At 33.4% G+C, this 11,419-nt stretch overlaps 2 protein-coding genes across 2 annotated transcripts in view; both read right to left on the bottom strand.

The window, feature by feature from the left end:
* The window catches only part of LOC111366811 (zinc finger MYM-type protein 1-like), a 1,320-nt gene extending 914 nt beyond the window's left edge, over window positions 1-406 (bottom strand). Inside the window, exon 1 of the mRNA XM_022987507.1 lies at window positions 118-406. Coding sequence (XP_022843275.1) covers window positions 118-406 — 289 coding nt within the window. The remainder of the gene's footprint in view (window positions 1-117) is intronic.
* Window positions 407-8,797: 8,391 nt separating this feature from the next.
* LOC111367632 (E3 ubiquitin-protein ligase ATL59-like) lies at window positions 8,798-9,720 on the bottom strand. Its single transcript, XM_022988610.1, has one exon. The coding sequence runs from the start codon at window positions 9,385-9,387 to the stop codon at window positions 8,902-8,904; it is 486 nt and encodes a 161-aa protein (XP_022844378.1). The 5' UTR covers window positions 9,388-9,720; the 3' UTR covers window positions 8,798-8,901.
* Between the last annotated feature and the right edge of the window lie 1,699 nt (window positions 9,721-11,419).

Consider the following 11,419-nt stretch of genomic DNA (forward strand, 5'->3'; position numbering starts at 1 on the left):
AACAAAAGCAAAAGATCATGTCCATAGATATTGAATAGACTAGCCATCTTCTATCAATTGTTTGCCCATTTCGTAGCAATCGCTTATATTGTGAAGAATCAAAATGCCTATTTGTACAATCTTTCGGAAACGAGATGTCATCAACTCTTTTTGGACCCCTTTCAACTAAGTAATCCCTTATTCTCTGATCAATAATTTTCCAATTCCTGGGATCATCCAAATTTAGAGAAGAGCAACCCTCTTCTTTCTTGTCATCTACTTCATTAACACATGCATGTTTCATCACCTCTTCTTCCTTATCATCTACTACAACGTAGGCAGATTGACTCACTTCTTCATCCTTATCATCTACTTCATTAACACATGCAGGTTGAATCTCTACTTCATCCTCATTCAACGTATTCATATTGTTGCTTTTAAAGTACCTGCCAATATCCCCGCTTGACTTTGAATTAATGAAATCTCATTTCGTTTCCTTTTTCTCTTTTGAGCACCAGACTCATATTTAGGAGGCATGATGTATGAGTCTATATTTGATGCTCAATGATTAACCTAAAAAATAATTACAAAATATCTCAAATCATCAAACAGTTAGAGTTTTCAATATAGTTATTATGTGCGCCTGTGCAATTGTTGATCCTCTAATAGTCAATCATATAAGCCGACCAGGCCACAATTATATAAGCCGACAAGGTTTCAAACATTTTCAATTTCTTCAATAACAAGTTAAGGCAAGCCATTGCTTACCTGACAAGTAGAATTTCGACAAAAACTTTGGAGTTACACCTTCAAGAATTCCACTATCACAAGCTCACAACTCCCACCCCTGAAACAAAAAATTTCACATCTTGATGATAATTTCATTTTCTCCATAAATAGCTCTAAAGCAAAGTGGACTTTATTATTTGTGGTGATCCGTAAAAAGAATGGTATTAGCCCAATAATTTTTTACTTGGTAGGTTTATATAATAAAAGCTATAATATGTGATGTCTGCTCAAATTCCTCACTCTCATCCAGAAACCAATGGACTTAAAATGCTCGTTCATATGGTAAAAGGAATAGCATAGAATTTATCAAGACTGCCATTTGCAATGAAGAATCTAATATTTCACAATTAAACACAAATTTTGCCAATTCACAAACAAAAAATTTTACAATTCCAAGTCTGAAACTCTTAATAAGACAGTACTTCAAGAATATCTTTGGAACGGCAATATGACTAGAATATCCAAGAATATATTTGGAACGGCAATATGACTAGAATATGAAAAATGTTAGTTTTACTATTTGGTATGAGGACGAGGCCTATAGCTGCTGCTGTGCAGTTAGAAAATCATCTAAGACGATAGTAATTCACAGCTACAAAATTCCTAAAAGTTAACCTAGTGATTGTGGAAAAAACTTTTGCTGGGAGGGATGCAATTGAAAGTTATCAATAATTAGATACAATTCGAATTAGGTCATTTCTAATCCTATTTCTGACTTCCCAATTATTACCAAACAACAGTCCCTCTATTTAATTAATTCGCATTTGCATTATGAACAGTTTTGGAAAATGAGGTTCACTGTCATTCGTAAACAGTAACTTGACATTGCTTAGTACAATAACCAACAATAATAAAATAGGCACTAATCTTCAAATGCATTAATTATAAAATATAAAAATCAATGAAGAAGTACTACGTAAATTCTTGAAAGTACACCAAAAATACTATAATTACAGAATTACAAGTTTAGGATCATAAGAAATGTGATGAGAATCAGTAAAGTACCACTCTTTTAGGGATTAAAAAGAGACAAAGGTTGAAATCGGGTGCTGGCATTGCCATTAGAGCCTACTCCAAATAAAATTAAAAATCAAACAAACCACATCAAGATTTTGGGCCTGACCGCCTGGCCTCAGGACCTATAGTGTATGCATTTGTATTATGAGAGCCAAGAGAGTCCGAGAAATAGATCAGAGATACCTAGGGTTGAACTTGGAAGTGGAAGAAGGAGTTAAGGAGATGTCGAGTCGACTGTCGAGGGCCTCGAAGCGTCGAGCGAGAGAGACTCAGAGATGGCACAGCCGCACATTGGCACTTCAGAGTTCAGACGGAGAGGGGAGGGCTCACTGGCGACGGAAGGCATTTGCGGTTTCACCGGTTTGCCAAATGCCGATTTGGGGGAAAATAGAATTCAATTGGCATTTGGGGGAAATTGGAATTAGATAGTGGATCGGGTTTAGTGGTTTCGGGTGGGCTGCTGGGCTTGAGGTTGAGAGTTTTGGGCTAATTGGAGCCTGGGCTGCCATACTCCAAAAATAAAAAATAAAAAAATGGGCCAACAAAACGAGGGCCCTTGGATTTTGGGTCTGAGGCACAGGCCTCATCCGCCTAGCCTCAGGACCGGGCCTGGTTGCGATGAGTCATTTTGTGGGAGAAATGAAGCAGTTATATGGTGATGGATAGTTTTTTAAAATGAATTAAGATTTGTGTGGAGGCTGGGAGGGTAGGGGTGAAGTGATAGATTAATTTAATTTAATGATATTATTATTAATATTGAAAAATTGATTTACCTGAATCTTAAATAAATAAGTTGTAAGTTTGATTTTTGAAATTGAAAGTTAAAATTCATGTGTTGGTGTAATTTTCACTAAAAATAAATAAACGGATCAATTAATGACTTGGTCCATTACTATATAGTAATTGGTCCATTTGGCCCATAGTTAATGATTTAGATAAAGTGAAAAGTGGAAAATACATAGAGACCTACTTTTAAATATTGCATTCCAAAAATCAGAAGCATAGTTTATATATACAAAAATAAGATAATAATACAATTTTTAATATTAAATAATAATAATATATTATTGAATTAATTAAATAGCCACACTTCAAACCCTTAATATTCATTCCCTTCCCCATTTTCAACCAATTCTCTCGTTACTCTCCTTCTCTCTATCTTGTCGTAGCCACCAGACATCGGAGCAGCGTGCGAGAATTCGAGTACCGTCATCGATAGTAATTTGCCAATCGCATGCACTGCAGGTCGAGCAGTGCTTCGTCGCTACACCGCAGGTCAAGTGATGATTCATCGCTGAAGCTACTTTGGCACTGCGGCTTAACACTCAAAAATGTCACCACCACCGCAGCAATGTCACTCTGAAGCAACTAGTACCGCTACTGCAACCTCAATGATCGGATTTGGTTTTGTGACTAATGGTTATACAATGATTTTCAATTTGGTTATGCAGTAGTTGTGCATTATTTTGTATCTAATTCTTTGGTGGATGTGAAGTGATTTTAGAGTGTGTTTTGTTGGCAGTGGTGGTGAGATTGCGATGGTGATTGTGGTATCGATTTTGGGTGGCATTGTGCGACATGAGCACCGTTGCTGCGGCTGCCACTGTGCAATCTGGAAAAAATCTAGAGTTTTGAGTGCCGAAGTTTTTGGGGTACCTGGAAGTGGTGGCGGTGGTGGTAATGGGGGCTATGGTCGTAATTGATAATTTTGGATTTGATTTTTTGGTAGTGGTTGTGATGTTGGCTATGACGGTGATTTTGGTAGTGGCGACGGTGGTGCGGTGATTGTGGGTGGGATGGCGTGGTGATTGGTCTGTCGAGGTGGTGGTGGATCTAGCACGATGTGGTGGTTATTATTTTTTTATATGGTTTTTTTGCAATGTGTTGACTTGTTTGAGCTGGTAGTGGTTTTGGCGACGACGACGATGGTGGTGTTGCTACTGCTAGAGGCAGTTGTGAGGTGGTAGTTGCAAGTATTGATGGTGGTCACAAATTATTTGGTTGATTGTGACCAATGAAAAAGATAAATTGTGACTAAAAAATAATTTATGATATAAAAAATTGTTAATTCATAATCGATAATTTGATAATTTTTATTATATAATAAGTTATAACTTATAATATTTGTAATTTATAATTGATAAATAAATTGTGACTTCAAAATTTTTGATTTGTAATCGACAAACAAATTATGACCTATAAAATTTTTGAATTGTAAATAATTTGTGACATATAAAATTTTGATTTGGGATAAAAAAAATAATATGTGACTAATTAAATCGTTAATTTGTAATCAAATTATATAGGTCCGTGACATTAATATATTTAATTAATAAAATATATAATTAATTAATTAAATCATAAATAAATTTTAATAAATATCTGATTTTTGAAATTTGAAATTTGTGTTCTTAGTTTTGAAATAGATGATACTTTACCTCTTAGTTATGAAATTTTCCCAAGTGAAAATTACACAAAACCATATATTAACTATATAATATTCCTAAATCAGATTGAAAGTTTGATATTTCAAAAATCAGATTTTTTTATTAATTATTTAAACAAACCAATTACCAAAAAAAAAACTACCACGCCGTCACTATCCACTACCAGCTCTTTCCTGTCCCTTGCTCGTCTCTCTCTCTATCCCTCACTCTCTTCTCTAGTGACAATCTAACCTTCTCACCACTCTCCTCTCAATCTCTTGTACCTTTGTTGCACACAGCGGTAGCGATGCTCTAGTTGGCAGCATGCTCTTGAGAAGTTAGGTTGTGCTTGTAGTACGAAGTGACAAGGAGATCTGTTTGGTAGCATGAAATGATGACGACGATCTCCATTGGTTGCACGAAACTATGACGAAGTAATGTGTTTTAGGGTTGAATCATTGATTACAAAGGGGGCGGTGATTCCGTGGTTGTTGCTTTGGGGATTTTTTTGAGTGAGGATTGTATTTTTGTTGTGGTAGAGATTAGAGGCTTGTTGTGGTGGTGGCAAGGCTGAATCGCGGGTGGTGCAGGTGATGGTGAGAAGCTGTGTTGCTGTGATGGTGAAGTGATGCCTCGTCGTTCTTCCACTGCGTGATATCTATGTCTCTTTGTTAGCGTGTGATGTGTTTTGGGGCTGAATCATTGGTTACAAAGGCAATGGTGTTGGCTTTTGGAGATTTTTTTGGGTGAGGATCGTGGTTTTGGTGTGGTAGAGATTAAAGGCTTGTTGTGGTGGGGCAGGGTTGAATCGTTGCTGGTGTACGTGGTGGCGGCGGCGGTGCTTTGGAGTGGTAGGATGGGGTGTGAGTGTATGTGACGATTTTATTGGTTGACTAAAAGTTGTGACCAATCAATTTGTTAATTTGTGTTCAATGAGGTGGTGGTTTTGGTGGTGACAGTGGTGGTGGTGGTGTTGGAGGCAGCATTAAAGTGGTGGTCGTAAATATTGGTGATGGTCATAAATTATTTCATTGATTGTGACCAGTGAACTGGTTAATCTGTGATCAACAAATAATATGTGACCAATGAAAAAGATAAATTGTGAAAAAGAAAAAATGTGACCTAAAAAATTAATAATTTGTGACCTATAATATTTGTGATCTGTAACATATAATTTTTTTATTCGTGATCGAAAAATAATGTGACCTATAAATTTTTTGATTTGTGACCGAAAAATAAGTCGTGACTAATTAATTTTTTTATTTGTAATCGATGAACAAATTGTGACCTACAAATTTTTTGAATTTATGACATAAAATTTCTGATTTGTGACCAAAAAATAATAAGTGACTAATTAAATTGTTAATCTGTGACCAAATTGTATAGATATGTGAACTAAATATATTTAGTTAAATCATAAATAAAATTTAATAAAAATCTAATTTTAAAAGTTTGAAACTTGTTTTCTTTATTTTAAAATAAGTCATACTTAATATTTTACTCATGAGATTTTCCCTCAGATAAATGCACAACCAGATTGCCACGAGATGTCTCTAGGGATCTTTGTATTCATAAAATTTGTACCACAATTATTTATTACTGAATATGACTTGGTTGTTGTGACAACCAATGCTATCATAATTTAACATGTTTTTTACATATAAATGATCCATCAATTTAAATATAGTTTAAATAATTTTAAGAGTAGAATATTTAAATCTTTATTATTTAATACAATCATTATAAAATAGGAGCGTTTGGCTTTCTAAATCCATTTTAAAAGTTAAAAACTTGAGAGAGAGAGAGAGAGATTTTCTTGAAACTTATTTTAAAGCATTGATTTTTTAAATGAGAGAGCATCTCGTATTTAGAGGTTATTGAATATGATTTCAACCAAGATAATAGTCGTCGTGGCAAATCCAGTGATAAATGTGATATAAACAATGCATTGAAATCTAATTAAGAAGGTAAAACTTGTAGTTTTAGTCCCGATTTGGACTCTATTAATTTCAAAATGTATTATTCTTTGTTCTTCTTAACTCCACGCTCTTCAATAAAATAGTATTACACATTCTTCAAAAAATATTATTACAAAATATTTTTTTCGTAAAACTAATTATAATTGAGCTCAAAGGGCTTAGAATGATTTCAGCTCATGAAAACTAAGAGTTTAATAAACCAACCCCATGTGGTTTTGATAAAAATCGAATTTTTAATAGATTTTAATAAAAATTGATAAAATATATAATTAAGAAATTGTGAATTTTATAAAATGTGTGATTAAAAATTAATTTGAAAAAAAAAAGAAAAAAGAAAAAAGAGTTTTAAGAAATGAAGAACGAACAAATGTCAAATAGGTAATAATTCGAAAATAATGGGGAACACGGGAGGGTGTTTAACTCAAATTAAAATTAATTTTTTTTATTAATTGGCAAATTCAATGACAGAGAAAATACGTGTCAATATATGATTAGACAATTTGAAAATAAAAATAAAAATTAATAACGGTCTCTCACACCACCCTGTCACCCCATCACCTCATCATTGTCATTTCCTCTATTCAAAGAGCATTATTTTTAAATAAGAAATTAGACAGATAAAGTCACAATGGTTCTAGATACATGGAAGATCGAGTAAAAGAAGTTAATAAAATATTGACAAAGGCAGCTTACGTTCAAGTTTGAAAGAGGTGAGATGCTATAGAGGGAATCCAAACCACACGGCAGAGAGGCAAAAACGACGCGTAAATTTCTTTTATAATTGAAGTTTTGACTATTGAATTGATTATCTTTCTCCCTTCGTGCTGGCGAATTCGTCAAATAATGTAAATTTATTTTTTCTTTATTCAATTTGTTTTCTATTTGTGTTGTGCTTTGATGCATGTCACAATGATTTCTCCGAAAAATCACAATTAGAGGTCATCAATAGAGTTTTGAAAAGAACAACTCTTGTATTCTTTAGATTAATCAAACAATGTTTGAATTTTATTGCTTATGTTTGGCACGTCTCTTGAATGTCAATGAGAAATACTTGGCGTACAGAAATTTCTTCACAAGAATTTTACAGAACACACACAATTGGAAATAGATGGATTTTTTCCAGTAATATTTTAATCACATGAGGTGGATCCCCATGTGAGTATTCTGATTCCATCCTGTAATGCATTATTCTGTACGCACAGAATAATGCTAAATCAATGGAGAGGAGTAAATTATTAGAACAACTAGTCAAAAAGATTTATTAAATTCATCAATTTAATTATATGAACAAATTTTTGAGATTATAAATCAAATGTAAATATAAAAGGTAATTGACACAAAACAACTCAATCATTTACATATTTTGCACGAAACAACCATATTATTTTATTTTGGCACAATACTCCCTTGGATCGAGCAAACATTATGCAAAAACAATCTTGTCATTCATTTTCTCCATTAAAACCTTATAAAATGACAAAGATACTCTCATTTTTAAATAAACAAAACAAAATAAAAAATTAAAATTAAAAAGTCCATTTATTCTGTTGCCCAAACCCACCACAACGTTAAGAGAAACTTCAGTGGTGGTGTTGTGACCGCCCTATCAGAGTACGCCACCTCGACGGGTGGCCCACCACACACTCCCGAGGGGTGTGGACTACCCATCGAGGTGACGCCTCGACATTGAATTGTACGCCCGCCCATCTGAAGATTTAGTCCCACAACCTTTCATGTCAAAGATAAACTTTCCACTTTTTCTACTATTTACGTGCCCCACCATCTCTCCCCCTCAATTTACTGTGACATATATGTCCTGACGGAAACAGAAGAGAGAGAGGAAAGATAACTTTGACATGAAATGGGGTCGGGGAGGTGGAAGGGGGTTAGACAAGGAATAGGGGTTGGTTGAAGATGAAAGAAATTTCAATTTTTCAAAAGTTATTTTTATTGAGACTCTTTCGTACGTTTGAAAAATTTAAGATTCTGACTATAATTATTATTTTTTGTTTCTTTCGTTTTTTTTTGTTTATTTAAAAATATAGTAAATTAGTCATTTTATATCGCTATAATGAACAAAATAGATGACACTGTTATTTTACACAACATTTGTTTGATCTAAGAGTGGTTTGAGCCAAAATAAAATGAAATGATTATTTTTTATTTTGCGCAAAACATGTAAATGAGAAGATTATTTTGTGTTAATTATTCAAATATAAATTATAAATCCATGACATGACTGATTTATAATATGCATATTTGGTTGTATTAGTTAACGTCATTTGATTTAAATTACTTTCTATATGTAAGCAAAATATTGATTCAATTATTGATTCGAGGAGGTCCTTCTAATTAATTGAAGGCTATTCCTTCAAGTTCCTTATGCATTAGTTATGTTTTGCGGAGAAAAACTTTCAAGCATAATCGAGAACCAAATCTTAATGAGGCAGTAATATATACTGGATTTAGTTGTTTCAAATTTTTTAATAAATTAAACAACGAATTAAACGAAATATTATAAATATTTAGATAGTCGATTTAAAAATATTACACGACCTTATATGGTCTCGACCAAGCCTGTCATACCTAATTTTGGTAGGTCACCACTGCTACAAGTATGACTATAACATATCCACACACATATACAAAGCACCATTGAGAAAATAATAATAATAATAAAAAATGGATAAACAAACCTTCACTCATCGGTGTTACAAAAATCTACGTATATAACTACCATGTAATGCAGATAACAAGAAAATAAGCTCCTCATCACTTCCGTCGAACTCTTGGTGATTCCGGTGCCGCCGGTGCTTCACCACCACTTCTTCCGGCAACACCATGCTCCGGCAAAGTGGACACGTGGCCAGATCTTGCTGCAGCCACGTGTCAACACAGTCCTTGTGGAATGTGTGGTTGCACTTCCTTAATTTCCTTATCTCGTCCCCTTCTTCATACACGGACAGACAAACTGCACACTCCAGTGATTCCATCCTTAATCCGGTTTTGTACCGACAGGCCGGGTTTTTTCTTTCGACGAGTTTAAGGTATTGAGTGGTGGTGATGGGGCGGTTCTTGGAGCCGGGAATGGTCCCGACCACAGCGCGTACAAGAATAACTAGTTCAAGAAATAGAAGGGAGAAGAAAACTATGGCGGCGGTGTAAAGATGAGCCAAGATTTGAGATAGGGTCGCCATTTATTCTATGCTGAAAATGGTCGTTGCTTAGTATAAATTTGGTCGTGTATGTGTAATTTATATAAGTACATATGTAAAGTTCTATGGTGTAAGGATAGGATTGGATGAGTTGACTTGAAAATTCAAGGGTGAAAAATGGTGACAAGAAGATGAGTTTATGTGCAAAATAAGCAGAATGTACAAGACTAGATCCAAGGGTTGATGTGAGTTTATGTGCAAAATAAGCAGAATGTACAAGACTAGATCCAAGGGTTGATGTGACTTCACAACAGTGATGGGGACTTATTTTATTGATATTTATGTGTTTGGAATGGTTGAGTCATAATTTTTTGGCCACCGAACTTGGTGAATGATTATCTCGAGTACATACATACTAATGTATTAAGCTCATTGTATGAATGAAATTATTAGAAAACATCATAGAGGATAAGGTGACAATACTCTATTAACCAATCTTGTCCAACCAATCTTGGTGCTATCAAATGAACCATGATTCACGAACTTAAGGTATATAATTGCTAAAAGATGTACCTGAACCTCTTGGCATGATTTAGAAAAATAAATAAATAATAATAATAAAATAAAATAAATTGTCCAACCAATCTTGGTGCATGAAACAAGAACACAAAATAAAAGTAAGCTCGTTTATGGTAGGGTTGGACACAATCTCGTAATTTTCAGATATTTAGTAAGTGGAATGGTCGAATTCACATTTCTTTATGGAATCGTTTGGGTTCGATTCCTAGGTTTCGTGCTATAATTAATTTTTTTAATATTTACACAACCACACTAATTCAACTAATGATATATTTAATATTAGCTCTTATAAAATAACGTAGTCCAATATTTTGGGTCTCTATTTGTCGTGTTTTTTATAGATTTGATTGTTAAAATCACAAAAAGATGAAAATGGCGAGCTCATAATAATTAAAAAAAAGCACAGTTGAGTTTCAATTCGATTTCTTCAAAATAATAGAAATGACACAACGGTAAAATAATAGATTTAAATAAAATTTAGGTCAATTCAATTTAATTATATATTTTATGAGATTCATAATTTTTATTAATTTTTATCTTTAGCAATTTTTAACTGCACCAAACAAGGGCTAAAAAGTTAACTAGCATCCTTAACAACATTACCAAAAAATAATGAAAATTGTCAATTTGTAAAAGTTAAAGTTGGGCCCAAATGGTTCTTGTCTTGTCGCAAACGACAATTCAACCTGGGTTCACCGTATTGGACTGCTTCTCTTCTTTTTTGTTTATGGTAGAAGCCCCTCAGAGTTTCAAAAGGATTGCTCCACCCCACCTTAAAATTAGTCTCTGCTGGTCCTTATTTTTTGAAATTTATTTTGTAAACTTATTTTTAGTTATACGTTTAAAGTGATCTACACTTCTATCAACACATATTTCGTCAACTTTTATCGAAATTTACTAAAAATTTAATTTTTAACAAAATAAACAACGTCAAAATATTTTATATTTGATTTTACAGTTAAATTGTTACACCTTCGAAAATTTGAATATAGAATGAAGGAAATATGTCCATTATCTTTCTTTATATCATGAGTAGCCTCCCGAGTATGAGAGAATCATAAGATATAGCTAGTACTTCTTGGGCATATTTGAAACTTTTCTTTTTCTCACTTAGCAGCAAAACCAATTTCATTTTATCCCTAACTACATAGACTACTAAAGTAATCCTAATTTGCAAAAATTAACTAAAATGGAGGAGAAATATTGAAAGTAAGGGGCCAACTTAATAATTTCTCAAAGATAGGGGCTAACAAGAAGAGGAAAATTACTAACCATTCGCCGACTGATTGCTTCTCACGTGCGCTAACTCATCATTCGTTGACTCCGTGCGCCTCTTTTATTTTACAAATATGCTGTTTGATTATTTTAATTTGAATAATGTTATTCGCAATTTTTTATTCTGACATTACCTTCAATGACATATACATGGTAAATGATTATTTAATGCATGAACCAATAAAAAATTATTCTATTAATGTATCAAATAATCACTAGC

This window comes from Olea europaea, chromosome 18 (genome assembly GCF_002742605.1).
Source record: "Olea europaea var. sylvestris chromosome 18, O_europaea_v1, whole genome shotgun sequence".
NCBI lineage: Eukaryota > Viridiplantae > Streptophyta > Magnoliopsida > Lamiales > Oleaceae > Olea > Olea europaea.